The 26,865-nt window shown below is 41.7% G+C and overlaps 1 protein-coding gene across 4 annotated transcripts in view; it reads right to left on the reverse strand.

Annotated features, from left to right (window-relative positions):
* The window catches only part of MAP3K7 (mitogen-activated protein kinase kinase kinase 7), a 69,082-nt gene that overhangs the window by 13,996 nt on the left and 28,221 nt on the right, over positions 1–26,865 (reverse strand). For 2 of the 4 annotated variants that reach the window (XM_040350104.1, XM_040350103.1), the window contains exons 6-12: positions 21,725–21,849; positions 18,900–19,028; positions 14,763–14,893; positions 9,028–9,109; positions 8,466–8,599; positions 5,596–5,752; positions 3,152–3,232 (exon numbers count right to left, since the gene is read on the reverse strand). In XM_040350104.1, coding sequence (XP_040206038.1) covers positions 3,152–3,232; positions 5,596–5,752; positions 8,466–8,599; positions 9,028–9,109; positions 14,763–14,893; positions 18,900–19,028; positions 21,725–21,849 — 839 coding nt within the window. The remainder of the gene's footprint in view (positions 1–3,151; positions 3,233–5,595; positions 5,753–8,465; positions 8,600–9,027; positions 9,110–14,762; positions 14,894–18,899; positions 19,029–21,724; positions 21,850–26,865) is intronic. The other 2 variants (XM_040350106.1, XM_040350105.1) reach the window with 1 other exon arrangement.

Consider the following 26,865-nt stretch of genomic DNA (forward strand, 5'->3'; position numbering starts at 1 on the left):
CCCGTTGACATGGAATCTGGAAATTGCTAGTAAGCCATGAGGCAATAAGCAGTCAGATCCACATAAACGTTTCATTCAAAGGTTATGAAGATAAACTTAAAGCATAGAAAGAAAAAAATCTCACAGAAGAGGTCTGTCACGCAAAAACACTGCCAAAAACTGGAGCCTCGTGGAGTAGGTGAGGGTTATAAGGATACACTCTGGCAGTGATGGCAAACATTGGCACCCCAGATATTTTGGAATTACATTTCCCATGAGGCTCAACTACACTGCAGAGTGCATGAGCATCATGGGAAATGTAGTTCCAAAACCTCTGGGGTGACAAGGTACGCCATCACTGCACTAGGGAGTTAACCTGCAAAGCTTTGCCAGTGTCCAATTCTCTAAAAGGTAGTGGCATATAACCTATGATCTAAGAATAAATGTCCTGGGTCATGCATCATTCTATAACTGGCTCATTAACATTTGCAATTAAAGTGGAAGTAAACCCTTCAATTTGATAGTTACAAAAAACAGTTAACATTCCCGGCATGCCGGAAATTCTAGCTGTCACATTTGCTTGTGCTCTCAACCAAACTGTCAAACCATCCAATGGCTGGTTTCATAACAGGTCACATGTACAGCATTATGGCAGTTACAGATTAAACAGAGGTCAAGATGGCCGCTTCCTTGGCTGAAGACGATAGGAGGGTTTACTTCCACTTTAACAAAGCCGCTGCTCTGAAAAATCTTCTGCGCTATGTACAATGCTGAGCGGTTGTCGTTCAGACATGTGCTCAAGAGTCTGTAAAACCATGGCCCAACAACCTGGCTTTACAACCCTCTAGCCAGTCGTGTGAACAAGCCCCAAGATAAATATTTTCCCATTTGTGTAACAGCACAAAGACTATGTGCCACTGGTCCCCTGTATTTCTTCAGCTCGTGTAACAGCTGTGTGTACAGCAAGTTTTGTGAAGCTTTCAGCAATCTTTAAACGGCATTTTCGAAGCTTTCGGTAAGCTTTGTTGAAGCTTTTAGAGAAATTTCATTTCAGTTTGGGAATTTTAAACAGATACCTCAGTAGGAGTGATAACCAACGCTAAAAAAGTTGTAGCAAGCATCATTAGGCCTTCAACAAATCTCTGCTTAATTGGCAACATTACTATTAGGATCGGTCTTTAACATTCCCAAACAGAAGACAGCTCTGCAACGGCTTTGTAAAAAGCTTTCTGTCTACACGGCTCTTATACAAGCCACAGACAGACAGGTCTCTGAGGAAACTTTGAGAGAATAGAAATGTACTAACCATAGACTACACAAACAGCAGAAATACAAAATACTGACTATAAGCTCACCTGCAGTTCACTAGTGCCATAGGCAACTGTAACGTCTGTTGATGCTGTCTGCCTCGGAGTTGATTACAAAATAGACTTGCAGTGTAAGGGCCCTTTCACACGTATGGACAAACAGTCAGTTTACGGACATGTAATGTATCCCTATGGGATTGTGGACGTTAGCGGATGATGCATCCGCTAACGTCCGTAACGATCCGCCTCCGCTAAGATCCGCTTATTCAGACGGAAGAAAACCCTATTTTTCTTCCGTCTGGCGGAACGGATCGGATGAATACGGACACACGGTCCGTATTCATCCGATTCCCGATAGTGGATTTACGGATGATCCCCGCTGAGCCGACGGACACACACGGGGCGGATCAATACGGATCCGCTCTGTGTGAAAGGGCCCTAAGGAAGGTCCTAAATTTGTCTTCTGCAATTCACACCTTTTCTAGGAGGCTTAGTCACTGAAAGAATCAGCAGACCTAGCCCACTTCCCCTTACATTCCCTAGCCAATAACCTAGGCATTGCAGCGCTTATAGAAGTGGCAATACTCTACTTGGACTTAGCGCTGCAGTCCCGCTGTCAGAATACAATGACTGAGCAAGGATGATTCCCACATTCATAACGAATGTGTGGATGGGTGAATCAGTTTTTTTCCACTCAACCAGCTGGATTAAAAAAAAAAAAAAAAAAAAAAAAAAAAAAACGGAACCACGTATGCCAAGCTTTAGGTCTTCTATTGTGATACTGGGGGAAAGAAGGAGCAAGTGTGCAAGTGGTGCAAATTGCATAGATGGCATTAGGCTGGCCATAAATAGATCAAAATCCACCTGTTTCAGCAAGAACGGGGCAACTTTCGATTCATATATTTATATGTCAATTGACTTCTCACGAACAGGCCTGCTGAACATTTTTAGTTTGTGTATTCTAAAAGCAAGGATATGGGGGAGTCTCACCGCTGTCAGAATACGACACAGCGGGCAGTATTCCTGCATCCACACCAAATACGTGGATGGGGGAATCCGTTCAGTTTTTTCCCCCACTCACAAACTAAAAAAAATAAAAATACGCATGTATGAGCAGCTTTAATCTGCTTTGTACTATTGTAATAATCTGTGTCTCATGACACTGGGTTCCATTTCATCAATTATGCTCATGTGTAAAGATAAATATCTGTGCTAATCCAAAACAAGTGTGTGAAAAAAGGTGCTGCTGCTTGACACTCAGCTACACACCAGATTCTATGTGCACCAGTTTTAGTGTTTCCCTTTGGCTCCCATCGGAATTCAAATGGAATAGATATCTGCTTTTTATGTTACTGAATACTATACCCTTTTTAACAATTCATTTTTCAACATATATTTATTTTTTTGGTGTGAAAAATATGTTTTTGGGTGATCATTTGCACTTTTAGCCCTTGGGGCTTTTAATTATCACAATTTATTTTCTTAAATATGTTATTTGTTCATTATTGGATGCAAGCTTGTTAATTATTGTCATATACCTCTGTATGGTTGTATGTAAAAATCTAAAAAAAATTACTCTAAAAAGAAAAAATCCCTCCTGTCCCTGTTATTTGTATTTGCTTGGAGCTCAGCTTTAACTATGGCAGACTACAGAGGAAGAGATAAGCGTAGGAAATTCACGCAGATCTATAAACGTGTAAAGCAGACACAGTAAGTATTCTACCTTAATTTACATACATCAAAAGTTCTTTGATGAATTGAGGCATGGTGAAGAACTAAAATAAGCAGACTGGACACACAGGTTGGAGCAAAATGCATTTAGTTGTTCATTTTAGGCTTGATGTGTTACTACCATTCTGTAGTACCTGTTATGATGATCTCAGGGACATCCAGAATATTGCCAAATGAAGCAGTTTTACGGTGACCTCGTTTAGACTTGGTATATGCTGCAAAAACATATACACAATACACATGCAGACAACTACAAGTGGTACAAAACACAATTAACAAAAAGCATGGAAGTGTACAGCACAATGTTACACAATGAAGGTGCGTGCAAAAAAGAAACATGCTAAGTTTCTGCTTTTAATGAAAGAGAAAAAAACAAACAGATGAGCATGCAAAATACGCCATGACGGGACACACAAACTTATAGTAATCCAGACAAAGGCTACCTGGAATGGTTATCTATGGACTGCTCTAACTGGAAGATGTGATGTATATGAATAAAACTTCACAAGTCACAACAACAAGTTACAATTTTTTTTTATATTCTAAATGAAAGTTTCTATACCTGTCTATTCATGGCAGGTTTAAAAACAAACACACAGTTAACAAGCATTCAGGAGGGGATACTTCCTTCACTTTTTGTTTTTCACAGTTGAAAGGTTTTTCAAAAGGCAATAAAATGCCGCAACCATGAGGATGGCATTGGCTTGTAGGTGCGGTGAGGAACCATTCGCTTAAATGGCTCACATGTAACAAGTGTACAGGCAATCTGATTGCCGTTGCAACTTTTTGGGGTAGTTTAAAAACAGGTCAACCAACCCCCTCAACCGCAAGCGTAAATATGCCCTTACACTTGCTTACTTAAAATGAACTATATCCAAGAACTATGCTACACATCAAGATTTTTTTTCCCCCCTTTTTATAAAAGGTAACCTTTGCACTTATTTTCTCATTATATGTTCAGTTTTGACAGCCTGTCAATTTTTTACTGTGCAATTGCCTTACATATGGGTCAATGCCTCAGAATGAATATTTCAGATATTGATAGGTGTTAGCAAACAGAGTCAACCTCTGGGGTTTTGTTTATATTAGATACTCAGATAGTGAGACATGTATAAACTGCAGTTTGAAAATTAAGATAAAGGGTCTGAAGCCCACAAAACCTGACTTTCCGAAGAACAAGGCCGCCAGTTTTTGTGTACGGCTCCTCCGTTGTATAAACCTTGGCAAATACCTGCTATTTGCAGCATTGCACTGCTGCCATTTTCACCTCTCTATGAACTTTGCAGAATTTATGCCATGATATTATGCGGCTATTACACCAATGCTTTTCTCTGTTGGTTTATCTTTTATAGCAAATTAATGGCACTTAAGAGTTAGTTGGTTGCCATTATTGTCGTTATGTGCCTTAGACACACTGTTTTTAACTGCGATTTTTATTCCTCTTTTATGTGTTCTATTTGTGAGTTTTCATTAGATGTTTTTCATGTACCATAATAAAACAGTTTGCTTAGTACTTGTTTTGTTCTGTTCTACCATCCAACCATACAAACCCACTGCTGTATTACACCTGGGTGTTATCATTGTTTCCCTGGTTGAAATAACCACATTTCATTTAACCAGAGGTTTCCAGACTGTTTAGTTAAATATTGCTGCACACGGACAAGATGGTATTACAGCTGCTACAAAAAGAGTACTAGCTTTTACAATAGGATGATAAGGGCATCACATCATTACAAAGAATTCCTCAGACTAAAATATAGCATTGGTCAACCAAACATCCATGATGATTAAAATTTCCAGTTGTTCAGTCAAGCAATTTTTACTGTTACTTAACTGTAATTACATCACGTGTATCTGGATATTAACATTTATAGGTAAAGTTGATTCAGGGAATTTAGGGAGGATCAGGAGGGAATTTTATCCCCTGCTGTAGCAAATTAGATCATGCTTTGCTGTTTTTTTCTTTTCTCAGGATCAACTAAGGGTATGGGATTGTGTGTATATAGGCTTGTAAAATTTTAGTTTTTCCCTTTTATTGGTTGAACTAGATGGACTTGTATTTTTTCAATCAGACTAACTGTAAAACAAATGAAGCAGCGGGCAAAGATTCTTTGCAAAAAACCCAACTGTATTTATACAATTTGGCTTGAAAACTGACTGCTTTATCGAATGGGAATCTGCAAATGTTTATTTTTTTGCGGTGATTTATAAAAAAAAAATTTTTTTTTCATCTGTTAAATATAAAATGTATTTGAATATTTCATATTCACTGCTAAGGTATTTATCTACTACTTCGGAAGAGATCTAAGCAACAACCATAGCTGATCTAAATGACTGGGAACACACTTTCCTCCTTTACTAACAATTACAACTAAACCTTATATAATGCACCTTTCCCTGTATCTGTCAAATGGTTTCAGAACATATGCCTAGCATTAATAAGTTGTGGATACCATAGCACCACAACAAAGCAGGATTGCACTATATAAAAGCAAAGACTCCTACAAATAAAAATCGTTTTTTTTGGCCTGCGTAAAGTAGTCAAAGCTGTGAATCTAGTATTTACTGGTCTATTTACCTGTGCCTGCAGAAATCCTTGGCTCCGATTCGGACATATCTGCACTCCTCCTTTTACTCTCAGGTGTAAGTATTGAAGGTGGCTTAACTCGAGTATCAGAAAGACTTTCAACGCTGCTACCTCGAGAGGGTGGCAGACTCAAGCGGCCTGGTTCCCCCTAAATAGGGATTATTGTTGGAAAATGTTTGGAGAGACATCCCAAGTTAGCTAGGCAGTGAGAAAGAATACAATATAATACAAGATAAAAGTAAGAATACAGCATGATATAAAAAAATCCAGTAAATGGAGGTGACATAAAAGGGAAGACTTCGCTCATTATTAAAAGCCAACCAGCTTGGATTGACTTGACTTTTAGGCCTCTTTCACGTGGGTCGGATCAGTAGTCATCAGCAGGGGATCTGTCTGCTGATCCCCTGCCGAGCAGAACAGGCAGATGACAAGTCCGTGTCTGCTGTGCTTATGCAGAGGACACAGGCACAGCTCCACTCTACTCTATAGGCAGTCGGATGTAAATGGATCGACTGTGTTTACACCCGACTGCAGTCCGGTCCGGCCGGACAGAGGGGAACAGATCCAACAAAAACAAACAAAAGGATCGGATTGGAGGTAGGCAGCGGAAAAATGGACACAAGTCCGTTTACATCCGCCGCTCCCTAGAGGAGAATGGAGGGTTTGATCGGGTCCGCCTGAAAAACAGACGATCCGATTGGACCACTCATGTGAAAGGGGTCTTTAAGGGTTAGTTCACATTTAAACTAAAAATGTATTTCAACAAAGGGGCTCCCTTAGGTTAGAAGAAATTGATCCCTCTTCATAGGTATTAGTGTGACTTCCAGTGCATAGCAGTTCAAAGATTCCCTTAGTGTATTTGGCTCTACCCCAGCTAATGGCTAGGACCAATGGAATGTTTCTTGCTTAAAACTGATGGTGCATTTCCCCCTCATCTTGCACCTTTCTGACATCTCCTCCACCTGCCGCGTGCTCTGTGGATGTTAACCCCTGCCTGCTGATGACTTAGGACACCAGGATGGAGGAGAAAGCCGTAAAAACCAAATGCCCAGCCACTTGCTAGGGATTCATATTTTTTTTTTTTTTAAATACGTGTCTTTTGTTCTCCAATGCTGCCTGTGCCCCCTCTCCTACCAGGCGCAACATGCACAGAACAGCGAGCATTTAGGTTGCTTCATCGCCCCATCCTCTCCACTTCCATTTCTTCTCCTCAATGGGTCTTGGGTCGATGTGGGGCAGCCAGAGGTGGGGTCCCACCCCCTGTGGCTCCTCCCACACTAGATCCACCAGGGAATCCGGTTCCGTGAGACTTTATTGGGCACAGCAGCTGCTGAGTCACACAGAAAGATTCTAAATCTTGCCTACTTCCCTAAACTGGGCCCACCCTGGGATGTGATTGCCAGCACTGTTGCCAGACCAACTCCACAGGGGAGCAAGCAAGTTTAGGCCTAAGATAGGGGGCTGCAAGCAGATCAGCAGGGGGTGCTTTCTCTGTAGCAGTGCATAGACCAGAGTCGAGAGGGTGGAACTTCCCTGGACATGTATCAGCCTGGTGCCGAGCTGGCAAGACTGAAGAGGGGTGTCTGTTGCCTCAAGCAACCAACCAACATTTTTTATTTACCAATCCAAAAGTGAGCATCTGTTGCCACTACCAACCAACCAACCAGTATTCTCATTTACCACTACAGGTTAAACATTTAAACCTGATTGGTTGTCTGGAGCAACTGCTCCATTCTTTCCCCAGGGGGGGACAGCTGCTCCATGCACAGCCCCTTTATATCCAAGGAGCGCTCAGTGACAGCAGCATCCTCCCAGCCAGACACGGGAAGCCTGGAGCAGAACTAAAGCCTCGTACACATGGTTAGATTTTCCGCAGACAAAGCTTCAGACTTTTGTCCGAAGGGCGTTGTTGTCAATGAATTTGTCTTGCATACAAAGGGCACACAATTGTCGACCAACCAACACGAACGTAGTGACTTACTACGTTAAAATTTCAGCTCTTGAGCGCCACCCTTTGGGCACCTTCTGCTAATGTGTTTGGTGAGCATTGATTCTGAGCATGCGTATTTGTACTTTGGACTTTTGTCTGAAGGACTTGTGTACACATGATAGGAAATTTATTAGCCTGCCATTTAACATTTGTCGTCGGAAAGTCTGACAACAATTGTCTGATATAGCGTACAGTCGAATTTTAGGTCAACAGTCTGTCATCACACAATTACCGGTGGAAAATCCGATAGTGTGTACGAGGCTTAAGGCTTCATACACACTGAAAGCTCTTCTAAACACTTTTCCCCTAGCAGTAGAAAAGCAGCCTCAAAAACGTGCTTAAAGCAGATTTCCACCCAAAAGTGGGGGCTTCAGTAGGAGTGGGATTTCCTGTCCTACTTCCTCCTTCTGCCCAGGGACCGATTAGGCGATACGCCATATGGCCTATGGTGGCGCCTATCTGCAGGCGATCGCCTGGGACACGTGACAGGTCCCAGGCAATCGCCTGACCACTCATAAAGCTGTCACTTAGTTTCATATCAGGGCACTAAATGACAGTCCCAGATGACATGGAAGCACAAAAGAGAAGCTCTCCAAGCTGTATTTTTTTTTTTAAAGAGCCACAAAATGCAAAATGGCAGAACGATGGGATAATAGGAGCTGCTGAATTTAGATTTTGAGTGACAAAGATGAACTAACCCTTTTAAGGGGATAGCCCTAGTCCTTAACCACATAGGAAAAATATGTACACATGAAATTTAGTCCGAATTGGTGCATGTACACGAGGAGCGCAAGAATTTTTTTTTGAAGATAACGTGTTAAAATATTCCACAAAAATAAAGCAGACATACTGTAAACATAGATATACTTACACCTTGCTTGGACTGATTGTTCCATTGTGCCAATTTGGACTCTATTCGTTTGATTGTATCATTGCTTGCACTAACCTGCAAGTCGTCAAAATCACTTTTACTGCTTGTATTTGTAGAATTATCAATGCAGGACCCTGTGGAGAAGTACAAGGTAAATACATCATCTCTAATAGTGAAATTAACAGAAACTTTATAAAAAAAATTCTAACAGCTGAAACTAAAATGCCTTTTAGCAAGCCTAATATGAAGGTGCATTCTGGCCTTCCACACTACAAGGAAGTGTTGGCTCATGCGGCTCAGAATGACATGATTTTCAATGTTTGTAACAGTGGGCACCATCATAGACTCGCCAAAACACATACGCATGTCGAACACATTTTTAAATGCATCGAACACTTTCATTCCAAAATACCAACAGTCCTGTTACACCTTACCTCAAATTAGTTAGAACATCAGGGAAAACATCTCTAACTGCTATGCACATTGACATGTTCTCTACATGTAATAAAAGAACCTGTCAATTGTTATTTAGGACCTGATGTAGCAAGAGAAAAGCACTAACCTGTACTTGTGGCAGAATTGCTCTGCCCACCATCAGAATATTGGCATCTATACTGTAAAGCTTCATCAGCACCAGGAAAATACTAGAATGAAAACAAAAAAAAAAAAAGGAACATGAAAAAGTGCATTATTTGAAAAAGTCCAATACAGTGAGGGGGAAAAAAAGTATTTGATACCCTGTTGATTTTGTACGTTTGCCCACTGACAAATAAATGATCAGTCTACAATTTTATTGGTAGGTTTATTTTAACAGTGAGAGACATAACAAAATAAAAAAAAAACGCATTTAAAAAAAGCTATAAATCGATTTGCATTTTATTAAGTGAAGTAAGTAATTGACCCCTTCGTAAAACATGACTTAGTACTTGGTGGCAAAACCCTTGTTTCGTGAAGTTGGCCACCAGGTTTGCACACATCTCAGGAGAGATTTTGTCCCACGCCTTTGCAGATCATCTTTAAGTCATTAAGGCTGACATTTGGCAATTCGAGCCTACAGCTCATGCCATATATTTTCTATGGGATTAAGGTCTAGAGACTGGCTAGGCCACTCCAGTACCTTAATGTGCTTCTTCTTGAGCCACTCATTTGTTGCCTTGGGCCATTGTCATGCTGGAATACCCATCCATGACCCATTTTCAATGCCCTCCTCCGGGAAGGAGGTTCTTACCAAAGATTTGACGGTACATGGCCCTGTCCATTGTCCCTTTGATGCAGTGAAGTTGTCCTGTCCCCTTAGCAGAAAAATACCCTCAAAGCATAATGTTTCCACGCCCGTGTTTTACGATGGGGATGGTGTTCTTGGGGTCATAGGCAGCATTCCTCCTCCTCCAAACACGGCAAATTGAGTCGATACCAAAGAGCTTGATTTTGGTCTCATTTGATCGCAAACACTTTCACCCAGTTCTCCCCTGAATCATACATAGAAGGCAAGGCTGACAAAAAAATAAATAAAAAAAAAAAGTCCATCCAGTTCAACCTGTGTAGGTGTATGTGTGTCAGTGTCTATAATAATTTCCCAAATCCCTTTAGGTTGTGCTTTTTAAGATGTACATCCAAGAGTCTTTAAAAAATATTCATACTCCCTGCAGTCCCCTCCAATTGTGGTAGAACGTTCCACATCCTTGTTGCCATGACAGTGAAGAACCCCCTGCACAGATTAAGCCGCTTCTCCTCCAGTCTCAATGTGTGGACCCATGTCCTCATACACTTCCTGGGGACTGGATAGTTTTTTTTGTCAATGCTGGGATCCCCATTGAGGTATTTGTAGATTGCCATCATGTCTCCCCTTAAATGTTGCTTCTCCAGCAAGAATACATTTAGTGTTTGCAGCCAGACCTCATAATCGAGGTCCGCCAGTCCTCCTATTAATTTTGTTGCCCTTCTTTGGACTCTAATATTCTGCCTGCTTTGGTAGCTGCAGGTTGACATTGCATGCCATTATCGATTGAGGGGACTGTTCCAAGTATTTGCCCTGAGTCTGTCTTCTGGCACCTCTGAGCTGCAAGTCATTCAGATGTTCATTAGCAAACTTCAGACGGATCTGTACATGTGCTTTCTTGAGCAGAGGGACCTTGCAGGTGCTGCAGGATTTTAGTCCTTCACGGCGTAGTGCGTTACCAATTGTTTTCTTGGAGACTATGGTCCCAGCTGCCTTGAGATCATTGACAAGATTCTCTTGTGTAGTTCTGGTTCGATTCCTCACCGTTCTCATGATCATTGAAACACCACGAGGTGAAATATTGCATGGAGGCCCAGACCGAGGGAGATTGACAGTCATTTTGTGTTTCTTCCATCTGTGAAAAATCACACCAACTGTTGTCACCTTCTCACCAAGCTGCTTGGCGATGGTCTTGTAGCCAATTCCAGCTTTGTGTCGGTCTACAATCTTCTCCCTGACATCCTTGGACAGCTCTTTGGTTTGGCCATGGTGGAGAAATTGAAATCTTATCAATTGCTTCTATGGACAGGTGTCTTTTATACAGGTAACAAACTGAGATTAGGAGCACTCTCTTTAACCACTTAAGGACCAAGCCTATTTTTGACACTTGGTGTTTACAAGTTAAAATCTGTTTTGTTTGCTAGAAAATTACTTAGAGCCTTTCAAACATTGAAAAAAAAACCAAAAAAAAAAACCAAAAAAAAATAAAATATATTATATATATATATATATATATATATATATATATATATATATATATATATATATATATATATATATATATATATATATATATATATATATATATATATATATATATCTCATGTCACACCATATTTGCGCAACGGTCTTACAAAATGAAAGAAAAAAAAAAAATGTATAAAAAAAATTATATATTATATATATATATATATATATATATACATACATATATACATATACATATATACACACACACACACACACACACACACATAAAAACGGCAAAAAAAAATAAAAAGCAAACAGGGATTATAATCTCCCCATACGCAATCCAAAAAAAAAAGTTTTGCCTTTAACTAAACTTTATCAGTGGCGAGACAAAAAACATTTACCACCAACAGGGGTGCTTACAATGACCAGCTTTTATTTCTAAAAAAAAAAAACAACTGGTGCTGAAACTGCTTGTGTAACGGGAGTGTGAACTTGAGTTTGGCTTGTAGTGCATATAATACTTTCCTCCCCAAAGGCAGACAATGCTGATGCTGCTGTATGCTGTGCCCCTTGAGCACCTTCATCCAGAGTGAGGCACTGAAATACAGGAGGTGTGTTACTGGTCAGATCACCAAGTAAATACAGAAAAAAAAAAAAAATGAATGATTGGCAAGCTGCTATATTACATTTTTGGTTTGGGGTTAAATACAGCTTTAACCACTTATGGACCGGACCAATATGCTGCCTAAAGACCCAAGGGGTTTTTACAGTTCGGGACTGCGTCGCTTTGACAATTGCGCAGTCGTGCGACGTGGCTCCCAAACAAAATTGGCGTCCTTTTTTCCCCACAAATAGAGCTTTCTTTTGGTGGTATTTGATCACCTCTGCGGTTTTTATTTTTTGCGCTATAAACAAAAATAGAGCGCCAATTTTGAAAAAAATGCAATATTTTTTACTTTTTGCTATAATAAATATCCCCCAAAAACATTTAAACATTTTTTTTCCCTCAGTTTAGGCCGATATGTATTCTTCTACCTATTTTTGGTAAAAAAAAAAAAAAAAATCGCAACAATCGTTTATCGGTTGGTTTGCGCAAAATTTATAGCGTTTACAAAATAGGGGATAGTTTTATTGCATTTTTTTTTACTACCAATGGAGGCGATCAGCGATTTTTTTCGTGACTGCGACATTATGGCGGACACTTCGGACAATTTTGACACATTTTTGGGACCATTGTCATTTTCACAGCAAAAAATGCATTTAAATTGCACTCTTTATTGTGAAAATGACAGTTGCAGTTTGAGAGTTAAACACACTAACATTTAGGGTTCACTTTGTGCGTGTTTACAACTGTAGGGGGGTGTGGCTGTAGGACTGACATCGATCGAGTCTCCCTAATAAAAGGGATCACTCGATCGATGCGCCGCCATAGTGAAGCACGGGGAAGCCGTGTTTACATACGGCTCTCCCCGTTCTTCAGCTCCGGGGAGCGATCGCGACGGGGCGGCTATAAACGAATAGCCGCGCCGTCGTCCCGGATCACTCCCCGAGGCTTACCGACCGCCACATGTACCGGGGGGGTCCCGATCGGACCCCCGACCCACGTCAAGCAGAGGACGTACTGGTACGTACATGTGCCTGTCTGTGCCATTATGCTGACGTATATGTACATGAGGAGGTCGGCAAGTGGTTAAATACAAACTCCAAGCAAAATAGACTTCAGTTTTGTGAAATTGTTAGATTTATCATCTGTTGGCCTCCTAAATTTCTTAGGTTCAATAGTCTGATATCCCTTCCAAAATGCATATTTAAATAAAATGCACAAAACATATTACTAAATTCAAGATGTGGGTGGCCCTGCAAGCACCACCCAGTAGAAAATTAACAGCTGAACAATGACTTCATCCCATCAGATAGATGGAGTTATAGTTATAAGTGGGTTTAAAGCGGTAAGGTGGCCAGGTTAGGATTGTCACAATAGCTTAGATATTCCAAAATTCTAGTAGACAAGGCCTTTCATAATAGGCATTCAAAAAAATAAAATAAAATGTTGCCATTTTTGACAGATGCTGTACAATACAGCAGAGTCTCGTACAACTGAATTTGTTTTAGACGGCAGCTTCTGTTTTTAGCCAGCAATGAATAAGCCTTATTGTCCCTTTAGTAGTAAAACATTGATTTCTTGACTTTGTGCATAAGCTTGTGTTGAAGGAATGTGTGTGTTCACTCCTTGTATACTGGTAGCCAAGTCTTTTTCAAAGTGGTGGTAAACTCCGTACAACCACTTTCACTTACAGGTAAGCCTACATTAAGGCTTACCTGTAAGTGCTGGAAATATCTCCTAAACCAACACCGTTTAGGAGATATTTACAATGTCCCTGTATGCCCATGTGCTCTTTATAAAGGGTTCATGCCGTGACTGGCGGCTACCGCACACATGCGCGGGAGTGACGTCACGCAACTCCGGACAGTCACAGAGCCGGAGTCCGCGGCCCCAGAAGGAAGAAGGGTGAAAAATGGAAACGCTTCCTGCACAGGGGACAGCGGTGACATCAGTTTCTGGTAAGTGACACATAATAAGCTACTATGCATTATGCTTTACCTTTGCAGGGAAATAAAGTGGAAGTAAAATGCATCAGGGTTTACTTCCTCTTTAAGTTGAAAAGCAAGAGAAATTCATTGTTCCTGTTCTCCCTTTCTCTTAGTATCATTTACTGCCTTACCTGTGTGCAAAACGTACTGACATTCAAAAGACAAAAATTGATATTCATACACACTAGGAAACTAGGTAAACTGTACATTCCTCCCAGTACACACTATAAAAAGGGCCTGTTATTAGCAGATTCCCATCTGTCACTTAATTGTATAAAGCCGAAGGCAAGTGTAAATATTCATGGTGTTCTTTATTTTATTAAAAAAAAATTATACATCAGCAAGTACATGAAGATTTGGGAAACCCACCCTTCATCACATTCACAACATATACACATAAAAAAAAAAAAACATCTGGGGTCAAGTATACATAACTGTCGTATTAAAAGGGTGTTTGAGGTTGTACAACTCAAGACCTCTTTTAATGGCCTTAAAATGATCCAACAAACCATAACCTGACATCTGCCATATTGTTAGCCTGAGCCATTTTACATGAAGCCTGCCATACTCTGTCAACAAGTAACTGGTAAAGTTGCAGCTTCGGAAAAAGTATAGCGTATTTTGCGTTTTCCAAGTTTAATACTATTGTCGTATTTCCTGTATAGTAAATTCTGATATAATTTTACAACTGTTGAAAAAAGGAATATAAAGCTACACGGGAAATGTACTGCTTGGATCGAGTGAACTGACTCTTAGCAGAAATGAGAACCTACATATGTAAATCAGAAAATATGGCTACCCCCAAGCAAAACACATTTTATTTTAACAATTATACACAGGAATACAAATACATATTTACATTATGCCAACCTCTTTTATATGTTCATCCAAACACCGAAAATACTTTCCCTTCAAACTAAAGTGCCCTAATGGTTTGAACTGGAAGGTTTAATGAGGCCACATGGATCTTGCACAGATTGTTTTTCCTAGAAAATGTAGAATAAAAAGCTTGCCTGCATAAGATGTGTCATTATCTTGACAATCTCCTCCATTGAAGGTCGCTGAGATGGATCTTTTGACCAGCATCGAGTCATTAAGCTTTCAATAGGCTTAGGTAAATTTTTAATTAGAGGTGGCCGAGTACCTGGGAATTCATATGAAAAAGTAATTAAACAAATGGATTAAAACACATTTAAAGCCCAACTGAATTTTCAGTTTAAGGAGTTAAATACCTTCTAGGTGCATCAAAACAGTGTGCATGTTTTCATTAGAAAGCATTGACAATAGACAATCCCATTTCCTGCCAGCATGTTATAGAGAAGGACCCTAACTCTCCGTATGAAAGCAATGGTTTCTTGCTTAGGTTCGACACACTGAGGCGGACCTATAACTATGCCATTTTGATTATTTTTTTTATCAAAAACAAAACTTATTGAGCATGAAATAAAAAGAAACCACACATATGTGAAGTGCAACAGGCACTATTCATTAAGCAAGAACATCGACATATACATTTGTGCTCAAAAGTTTACATACCCTGGCAGAATTTATAATATCTTGGCCATTCAGAGAATATGATTAACACAAAAACGTTACTTTCACTCATGGTTAGTGTTTGGCTGAAGCCATTTATATCAACTGTGTTTATTCTTTTTAAATCATAATGGCAACAGAAAACTACCCAAATGACCCTGATCAAAATACTTTGTGGCATTTGCGTAGTAATGGCTTTCTTCTGGTAACTCGACCATGCAGCCCATATTTCTTCAAGTGCCTCCTTATTGTGCATCTTCAAACAGCCACACCACATGGTTTTCAGAGAGTCCAGTATTTCACCTGAAGTTATTTGTGGGTTTTTCCTGGCAGTTGTGGCTGGAATTTTAGTTGGTCTACCTGGCTGTGGTTTGGTTGCAACAGAGCACCTCATTTTCCACTCCTTGATTAGAAGTGCCGACACCCCCAATGGATGATCTCCATGCAAATGTAGATAGGAGGTACTTTCACCTGAAGTTATTTGTGGGTTTTTCTTTGCATCCCAAAGAATTTCCCTGGCAGTTGTGGCTGAAACTTTAGTTGGTCTACCTGGCCGTGGTTTAATTTCAACAAAACCCCTCATTTTCCACTTCTTGTTTAGAGTTTGAACAATGATTGGTATTCTCAATTCCTTGTATATCTTGTTATATCCCTTTCCTGTTTTATACAGTTCAACTACCTTTTCCCGCAGATCCTTTGACAATTATTTTGCTTTCCCCATGGCTCAGAATCAAGAAACCTCAGTGCAGCACTGGATGAAAGATGCAAGGGTCTGTCAGGAGTCCAGAAACTCATTGACCTTTTATACACACACTAATTACCAGCAAACAGATCACAGATGAGGATGGTTACCTTTAATAGCCATTCGAACCCCTTTGTGTCAAACTTGTGGGCATGTTATCAGGCCAAAATCACCAGGGTATGTAAACTTTTGATCAGGTTCATTTGGATAGTTTCTGTTGCCATTATGATTTAAAAAGAGTAAACACAGTTGATTGATAATAAATGGCTTCAGCCAAACACCAACCATGAGTGAAAAATGTTTGTGTTATTCATATTCTCTGAAAAATAGTCAAGAAATCAAAGTCTGCCAGGGTATGTAAACTTATTAGCACAACTATACATACTGGATGTAAATCATTGAGGGTCAAGTTGACAAGAAGTACCTGTTTCAATATACAAGACTGTAATACACACTTGGGGGGGGGGGGGGGGGGGGGGGGACATCGAGCTCCCAGAACATGCTAAATGAAGAAATTTGCCAAATTAGATTGGGGATCATTCCTCAGCAGTGCAGATGAAAGCATCTTCTAAGCACCCGTCCTAAATTTTGTGATACAGTAATACCTCGGAACGCAAATAATGTGGTTTACAAGCATTTCGCAATACGAGCCATTTTTTTTTTTTAAATCCTGACTCTGTTTGCGAGTGTTCTCGCAAAACTAGCAGGATTCAAGCCTCTGCGGTGCGCAGTACCGCATTTGGCCAGAGGTGAGGGGGTTGCCGGTGAAATTCGGAGCCGCTTGGATGAACTCAGAAACATGCCGTTCCTGAGCCTCTCCACTTTTGGCCACATACGGGAATGCATACCATAGAAGTCACTGTGGAACAAATTATTTGAGTTTCCATTGACTTATATGGGGGAAACTTGCTTTGATATACAAGTGCTTTGGATTGCAAGAATTCTTCTGGAACGAATTATGCTCATAATCCAAGGTTCCACTGTATTTATTTGGGCAGCCCCTGTGAGAGTAAAGTACCTTTTTATAGGAAAGTGTGGCGTTGATGGCCCTAGTCCACTGTTGGACAGTAGGGGGTGATTCACTCATCCATGCTACAAATAATGACTCTTGCAGGAATAAGTTTAGATATTTGTTTAAGATGTCCTAGGTGTGGAGGCCCCAGGTGGCACCTTCTATCACTTGCTATGGTCCTGTTCATCTATCCAAGGATACTGGTCACAGGTGGTCAAATTCCTTCATGATCACATGGGGTCCCTTCTGACCGTATGCCCCGGCTAGTGTGTATTGGGCCTCCTATGTATCTCTGAGAACAAATATCTAAACCTTTTTTTGTTTGGTGCTTGCACTTTAAGTGTGGCGAGTAGGGTGCTGGTCCTCGGGCCTGCTCTGAAAGTCTTGGGAGTTGGTGGACATGGCCTTCTGGCTTAGTTCGCCGGCTCTTATGGGGTCTCCCTTCGGGGGAGCCTCACCGAGGAGGGTTCTGTTTTGGCAGTGCCTCCGAGGATGTTGGGTCCTTGTGGCTTTGGCTGCTTGGGCCACGGTGGGTCCATATGGCTTCGGCTGTATGGGACACAGATTACTCTTTTCCCTGTCAGGAGCCCAACGCCCCGGGGGATCAGAGCTGGGTCCTTTTCGGAGGACCATTTGACGATGCACCCGTCGCAGTTTTTTGTGTTTCACTCTTTATGTTTGTGCACATTTTTTCCTGCACCGGGTGGAGTTTTTGGGTTGTGTTTTGCACGCCACAGGCTTTTCAATATAAAAAAAAAAAAAAAATGCTGTCCTAATGAGGAAATTAAACAGCTGGGGTATTGTGGGTTTGGGCTAGTTTCAGACATTTTCTAGTTGGGAACTTGTGCAAAATCATTGTTAATGACACCCCGCCCCCCATGTAGAGCTGCAAACATGCAATTGAAATAATTAGGCTGCCCTGCACTAAAACATACCTGCGCTTGGTCATACCTGTAGGTGTGAACCCAGCCTTAATGTATTTCGCTCAGGAGGGCTCTTCTCCAAAAATACACAGAACCACATGGTGCTATGGCCCCATGCGGTTTGGTGTGTTGAAAATGTTATTTTTAATGGCACTGCCGTGTGTCTGCAAAAGGGAGCAACATCAAGGAATCACTTGATTTTGTGAGTTCCTGGCACACAGATGCGATTTTAGTTTTAGGAGCACCTGACTGCTAGCCTTTTGAGAAAAACACCCAACTTCCTTGGACAGAGAGCAAACGATTAGCCCGTGAGGGATGAGGAACAAGCAAAACTACATAATTCATGTTTTTGTTTAATTTTATGTAATAGGATGGGTTCTGCTGTTGGTCTCTATAATACTTAGGACTAGAATCTAGTATCTACCCCGGGCACTAAAGACCAATACATGTATTTGCAGTTATCACACACTGCATGAGTTTTAGGCTGCTTTCACATTATTGGACCGATTGGGTCTGCCTGGCGGAATTCAGGTGGACCCGATCGGACCACCCATCACGCATTGTTGTCTATGGAGCGGACCAGATGACAGTTGGATGGAAACAGCAGGCTGTCCGTTTACATCTGACCACTCCATAGAGACGAGCGGGCTGTGTCCATGTCCGCTCTGCATAGCCGAGCAGATCACGGACCTGTCATCTGCCTGCTCAGTCGGGATCAGCGGACAGATCTCCAGCCGAGCAGGCGGATCCGCTTGACCGAGTCCACCCTGTTTGAAAGGGGCCTTAACAGTATCAGTTTACACACTCACATGACAGGTTTAATTTATTTCTGGTGTTAATTTTGGAAACACATACATCGCTAATGTATCAAATGTAATAATAAGAAGAGGTAATTATTTAACATGTACCATATTTTAAGGGAATAATCTATATAACTCACCATTGTGAACTGCCCACATAATACGGAAGGCAGGGCCACCAATTTCATCAAAAGGTTTTCTCCTAGTAATGACTTCCCAAAGGATAATGCCCCAACTGAAAACATCACATTTCTCACTGTAGTTGCTACCTAAAAGAAAAGCATATAGTTCAGCACAACATTTTTTTTTTTTTTGACCTGGGACACTTAAAAGGGTGAATCAAGAGCGGAAAGGCACACAATAGGAGTTGTGTGATTTAAAATGTATGCCATAATGTATTCAAAACAAAGCCAAAAAAACTGCTATTAGCCAGTGGATATATTCAAGGGGTTGTAAAGGTACATATTTTTTTCCATAATAGCTTCCTTTACCTTAGTGCAGTCCTCCTTCACTTACCTCATCCTTCCATTTTGCTTTTAAATTTCCTTATTTCTTCTGAGAAATGCTCACTTCTTGTTCTTCTGTCTGTAACTCCACACAGTAATGCAAGGCTTTCTCCCTGGTGTGGAGTGTCGTGCTCGTCCCCTACCTTGGACTACAGGAGAGTCAGGACGCTCTCTACATTGCAGATAGAGAAAGGAGCTGTGTGTTAGTGGGTGCCCTGACTCTCCTGTAGTCCAAGGGAGGGGGCGAGCACGACACTCCACACCACGTAGAAAGCCTTGCATTACTGTGTGGAGTTACAGACAGAAGAACAGGAAGTGAGGATTTCTCAGAGGAAATAAGGACATTTAAAAGCAAAATCGAAGGATGAGGTAAGTGAATGAGGACTGCACTAAGGTAAAAGTCAATTTATTATAACAGCATGAACATACATATATTGCATCTCTAAACACTTTCTGCTGCTCCTACTGAGTATGGGGATACATGTGTAGGACCTTTTTAACATTTGTACTGATTATGTACCCGACATTGCATCCGTGTGTCACAAAAATCAACTAACACTGTATAGAAACCATTGTACTGTAATGGGCACCTCTGTACAGTGGTCAGTGACAATAGCATAGTGTAACTTCACCTACAGCAGTCGCTGTTCCTGAAAGCCAAACAGGCCTAACCTACTGGTACCTGACTGCCCCCACAGCACAATGTCATGTTCACTGGCCACAAAGTACAGGAGGCTGAAGAAAGGGTAAGCAAAAGAGCACCTGGCGTTTTAGTAATGCTGCAGTCTGCAAAGCATAGATGGCATTGGTGTCCAACAGGAATGTAGTCAGTGGGATGTGCAGATGGGCCAGTATTGGTGCCATGCAGAGACGTAAGCAAGCAGGCAGGCAAAAAAGTGGTCCAGGTAGAAGGCAGGAACATTGTCAAAAAAACAGGTCAGTGTCAGTACAGGTAGCAACATGATCAGCACATAACCAAAGGATTGGTTGAGGCAGAAAATTCAGGCTTAGGACCTTGGTCAGGTAAGACAGGGGTAAGGACACCTTTAGCCCCTGATGTTCTTTGAAATTGCTGGACTCCAGACCCTGATCCAGGAATTAGAACCTGGACAAAACCAAAAGTTTTTTTCCCCCCACTTGCAAACACTACTCTCGAGCCCCTCACTTTGTGTAAGCGAGAATCCTGTGTTGTCTTCAACCCCAGTATTACAGTGGCAGGCATTCAGCATAAAACATTGTCGATTAACAGGCCACAGTCAGTTCAGGCAGCAGGCAAATGCATGGTCAGTATGCAGGCAAATGGTTGGACCAGGCAGAATTTATGCCCAGCCTGCCAGCAAAATGGATGAAGGACTCATCAACACGTTTGTCAGGATCAAACATTTCAGATCATTTTTGGGTAAATTAACTGTAAATAAATAACAGTGGTCTCATTTTATAAGCTTGTTGTATTAGGAGTAATTTAGGGGTGGGCACAGGGAATGATCTTTAAAGTGTAAAAAGATGTTTCTAGTGAGCCCTGGACATAATGGGGGAATAGAGTAGCATAAGGTGAATGGGGTGTGTGGACCAATATGACTGAAGTTAATTTTTATTTATTTTTTTGTGAGTCCTATATTTAGTGCTTTCAGAGCTGGGATATTTGGCGATATACTGCTGAGCATAAACATTGCGTTGGTCCACAGTTGAAAAATAAAATGGAAAAAAAAGATTGGGAAAAAAATTCTGTGTTTCTGCCCGAAAGCATGGCTGTGCTGTAAATGTAAAAAGTGACTCTGGGACACTAGTATGGGGCCTAATCCTTGGTGGCTGATGTGACCCCCCCCACTACTTGTTCTTGGCCTTTCATCCAGGTGTACTGCACTGCTGGTGCTCACCTACTGCTCCTCAGAACACCTCATTATTTTTGTTGGGGCCCTCAAATGAACCGGTTACTGAACTGTTGCTGTCCATGGGTTCATATTCAAAATCTGAGTCTGACAGTTAAAGTTCCCCTCTTCTCTCATGTTCAGAATCTAATCACCAGGCTTTCAGGTGCGCACTTCAGGGACTGTGCACAAGCCTCTAATGTGGGATGACATATGGGTACATCCACCTGCATCGATGCTGCTCATTTGGCCTTAAATTTGCATTAATAGGGTGGGAGGTGGTTAAGGAAGAAATCCCCATGAACACAAGGGAAGGGCACTGTGTGGGAAAGAGCACATGAAAAAACGGTCTCGGAGGGACACAGAAGTGTACACAGGGAATGCGTTGGCACAGTGAGGAGTATGCCTCCATCCATCTAGCATGTGTGCATGGTGGAATCCGAAAAAACTAGACATCTATGGCTACTGGTTGCAAAGTGGTAAATATTTATGCCAATTCATCTGACCATTTGAAAACGTAATCTACTTATGTAACAGGTCTAAAATATAACAAATAAATCCACAGCAGTAGGAAATTCACCAATGTTTTACCTTCAAAGACTTCAGGAGCCATCCATGCAGCACTCCCTTTGTTGTTAGTCATATGGGTTTGAATGTCACACGCTGTACCAAAGTCACATATCTTCAAAACTGTACCTCCAGCCACCAAGAGCAAGCTGCAGTATTGAAAACAGTACTTTAGGTTTAGGAAATAAATTCATTATTGGAATAGTTCTCACTTACAATTCTTATTTTCTGCCTTTTGAAAATGTACAGGTGATGGCAACATTTCAAATAAAGAAACAGTTAAATGTACTTGCCGCAATAGAAGAAGAGCAATATTTAAGTGTATTCAGGCCAAAACCCCGTGTGGGCCTATTTCACAGTCAGTTGAGCCGTGTTGCAGTTAATGCGCATTAGGTCAGGGCAAGGTTTCTTAACTAAGGTGTCATCTGGGTTTCCCTGGGATGCTGCGAACACAGGACTTAGTTTGCCTTGAAACAGTGTTATGAGTTGCCAAGTTGTAGGTGGGACGGCCACCAGTATCATACCATACTCATTGTTGTGGTGTTGGAGGCCAGCCCGCTTGCACGATGGCAACTCATGGCAGTTATCCAGGGCAGGCGGCTACCCCAGACCTTCTCCACATCTTGCTTGCTGCCGATGCTTGAGCCAAAAGGTAGGGCTTTGATGTGAAACAGATTGTGATTGAGGAGGGGGGAGGGAAAGACACCTTTCATATCATATAAAGTCAATTTCATCAAGGCAGTTATGTGAATCATCCCAGGCTCAGGTTTCCCATTGACAAGTAATATTTATGTCTTTTACGTGGCACAACTAAAAAAATGAGGTTGAGAAACACTGATAAAGCAGCTCATTTGTTTCAATGGGCTGAATAATGCACAAGAAACCTAGAAATCAAACATGCAGCATTTTTTGGATCAGAGTGCCCCACCACAATGATGTTATATTACCTTACGCTGCAACACAGGTGCTTTATGGAGGTGCCATTCAAATTAATAGCACTGCAAATCACCAAATACGCATAAAGCGCATTACTGCAACACACTGGTGTGAAAAGGTAAAGTCCCTATAATGTTTTGTTTTTTGGCAAAACCAGTTATTTTCCTGTCCTGGAGACATAACAGAAAGTATATGGAAATGCCCCAGAAGTGAGAGGAAATGCCCTGTTGGACAACTGCAATCGGAACACGTGTCTTCATTGGAAAACTTCCCCTTACTTCCTTTTCTAGTAAAGCCTATGCAACTTCAGACTGTTCATTAGTTTATGTCACCGGATTTAAAATCTTGATATTCTGTTGATTTGTTTTTAAGATGGTACTATGTTAAAGCGGGGGTTCACCCCCAAAACATTTTTTAACATTACATTCAGCCGAGTTGTTAGAATGACATTAGGCTGTTATTTTTTCTTGCCGTACATACCAAAATAAATATATATATATATATATATATATATATATATATATTCTGCGGGATGTATGTATGTATGTATGTAATCTGCGGGACTGGGCGTTCCTAATTGATTGTAATGCTTCCGACCGGCGCATAAAGCGCGTCACGAGTTGCCGAAAGAAGCCGGATTGCGAGTCGGCTCTATACGGCGCCTGCGCACCGACATTCGGCTTCTTTCGGCAACTCGTGACGCGCCGGTCGGAAGCATGTCAATCAATTAGGAACGCCCAGTCCCGCAGATTACATACCCGTGGTGAACACACACAATATATATATATATATATATATATATATATATATATATATATATATATATTATATATATATATATATATATATATATATATATATATATATATATACACATACATACATACATACATACATACACACACACACATACATACATACATAAAAAATGGTATGTACGGCAAGGAAATTAAAAAAATAACAGCCTAATGTCATTCTAACAACTCGGCTGAATGTAATGTTAAAAATTTTATTTGAGGTGAACCCCCGCTTTAAAGCGGTGGTTCACCCTTATTAACATGTTTTTAGCATAAAATTCGGCATAGTAGCGCGAGCTACAGTATGCCTGTCTTTATTTTTTTAGTCCCGTACTCACAGTGTAATCGTAGACACAAGATTTCGACTCCCCGCGGGGAATGGGCGTTCCTATGGAGAGGGAAGGTGATTGACGGCCGGCTCTGGCACGTCACGCTCCCCGAAGACAGCCGGAACAGGTCTCGGCTCTTCACGGCGCTATACGGCGCCTGCGCACAGACTATGCGCAGGCGCCGTGAAGCGCCAAGTCCTATTTCAGGTATTTCCGGAGAAGCGTGACGTGCCAGAGCCGGCCGTCAATCATGCTGCCTCTCCATAGGAACGCCCATTCCCCGAGGGGGGTCGGAATCTTGTCGCTACGATTACACAGTGAGTACCGGACTAAAAAAATAAAGACAGGCATACTGTAGTTTGCGCTACTATGCCTCATGATATGCTAGAAGAAATTTTATTTTTTTATTATTAATAGGGTGAACCCCCGCTTTAAGGAATTTAAGAATAAAAATGATCTTTTATGGAGTTTGGTTATTTCTGACTGTCCTTCCATTGGTTTGGCATGTTTAACCACTTAAGGACCGGACCAATATGCTGCTAAATGACCCAAGGGGTTTTTACAATTCGGCACTGCGTCGCTTTAACAGACAATTGCGCGGTCGTGCGACGTGGCTCCCAAACAAAATTTGCGTCCTTTTCTTCCCACAAATAGAGCTTTCTCTTGGTGGTATTTGATCGCCTCTGCGATTTTTATTTTTTTGCGCTATATACAAAAATAGAGCGACATTTTTGAAAAAATAAATCAATATTTTTTACTTTTTGTTATAAGAAAAATCAAATAAACGAAATTTTAGTCAAACATTTAGGCCAAAATTTATTCAGCCACATGTCTTTAGTAAAAAAAAAAAAAAAAAAAAATTAGCTACCTAGCGGCAACAGTGACACTAATACAGCTATCTGAAAAATGATCGCTTAGTGACACTGGCAATAGGGAGTGAAAGGGTTAACTAGGGTGGTGATCAAGGGGTTAAAACGTTATTAGGGGGGGGGGTACGGGGGCTACTCTGGACCTAACACTAACTGCCTGTCACATTGACACTAAAAGCAGTGATCAGTACATATATGATCACTGCATTCAGTGACACTGTGACAGGGGGTGGGGGGTGGGGTGATTAATGTGCCTATGTGTAGTGTGTCAGTGTAGTGTTGTGCAGACTTACTGTGTGATGTATTCTGTCCTCAGCGGCGGTTGAAAATACCGCCGAGAGGAGAGAATACATCACTTCCCCCTTCCTGTGTTTACACAGGAGGAGGTAGTGACACACAGGGGAGTGCTCGCATTGGCTGTGAGCGATCCGGAGGGGGCGGACAAAAACGAACAGCCGCCCCCTCGTCCCGGATCGCTCCTGAAGCCACGGGAACCGCCGCATGTCCCGATCGGACCCCCGACCCACGTCTAGGCAGGGACCTACAGGTACGCCAATGTGCCTGTCCGTGCCATTCTGCCAACGTAAATGTACATGCGGCAGTCCGAAGTGATTTAAAATGCCCCCTTTTTTTCCAGGGGTTACATCTTATCCCTTTCTCTCTTCTTCCCCCTTTTCAATGTCACAGTATTAAAGCTGGACTAATGTTTTGCTGTAGAAAATAGCGAGCAGACAGGTTTTTTATTGCAGAAGAAACAAACAATGTTTCTTCTGCAATAAAAATGCACCTACCCGTCTAGCCGTTGTCTGCTCACAATGTAAACTGAGTTGCATATGTGTAGCTCAGCTTACATTGACCAGCACACAGGAGATGATGTCAGTGAGAGATGGGAACTGTTGAGGGAAAGGCAAGTATACTGTAGATCTCTTTAGTTCTGACTAACGATCACAAGGATAAGCAGAGAGTGTGAATCTTCCCAGTGGGCACACAGAGAGCAACAAAAACCAGCTCTAAAAGATTCCTGCTTTATCCAAAACTAAAAAAGGTTAGACAAGATATATTTTAAGAAATTAAAGAAAAAAAAAAAAAAAGTTGCCAGGACAATGCAATGTTGAATATAATATATACACTAGGGCTGAAACAACGAATCGATAAATCGACAACTAATGGATTATGAAATTAATCGACTACTATTTTCATAATCAATCGGCCTGCTAAAAAAAACAAAAAAAATGAGCCCTTTAACCACTTCAATACCCAGCCATAGTCAAATGATGTCCACAGATGGGATCTCCCATCCTGGGTGGACGTCCTATAACGTTCTCGGCTTTCCGCCGCTACTGCAGGCCCCCAGAGCGGCGATCGGGGATCCGGTGTGTCCCTCGGGACACAACCATTCCCCGATGTGGGTAATGGAGTGGCGGCGGAGCCTCCGGTGCAGCATACCGGATTTCTAATGCAGAGCTGCAGCAGCGGCGTGCACAGCTCCCGTGCGCGCCCCCCGGGGGTGCGCAGGGCGGTGATCTGGTGTTTCCCGAGGGACACAGCCAATCCCCGATGGGGGCAATGTAGCGGTGGGCGGCGAAGTTTCCGGTGCAACTTACCGGTAATGCAGAGCAGCTCAGAGGCGTGCACGGCGCCCGCGCGCTCCCCTGGGCAATCTGGGCTGAGGCTGTTCACCTGGATACAGCCCAGCCCCGATTAGGGTATAGAGCCAATGAAATTGTCTCTATACCACGTGACCGGCTGTGTCCAATCACAGCCGGTCACTAAATGTAAACACAACACTGTGTGTGTAACTTACTGTTGCTGTTCTCCTCTTCACACACAGATCCAGTGTGAGGAGGAGATTAGCAACAGTGAGTTACACATCTGTAATACAATACATAAGTAGCACTGTGCCCAGATTGCCCCCCCCCCCCCAAATAAAGAGTACCCGCCACCAGAGAACCCGTTTTCAAAACTGTAATAGGTGGTTGAGAAATGAGATAACGCCTTACGGTGCTACTTCAATGTTGGGCCTCTATGTGGCCAGGCTGTGTAAAAGTCTCACACATGTGCTATCACTATACTCAGGAGAAGTAGCAGAATGTATTTTGGGGTGTCATTGCAAGTATGCATGTGCTGTGTGAGAGAAATAACTTGTTATGACAATTTTTTCTTTTTTTTGCACAAAAAAAGTCCCCCCCCAATAATTAAGGGGGGAAAAAAATACAACTTCAAAAAACTCCCCA

This window comes from Rana temporaria, chromosome 4, assembly GCF_905171775.1.
Source record: "Rana temporaria chromosome 4, aRanTem1.1, whole genome shotgun sequence".
Lineage (NCBI taxonomy): Eukaryota > Metazoa > Chordata > Amphibia > Anura > Ranidae > Rana > Rana temporaria.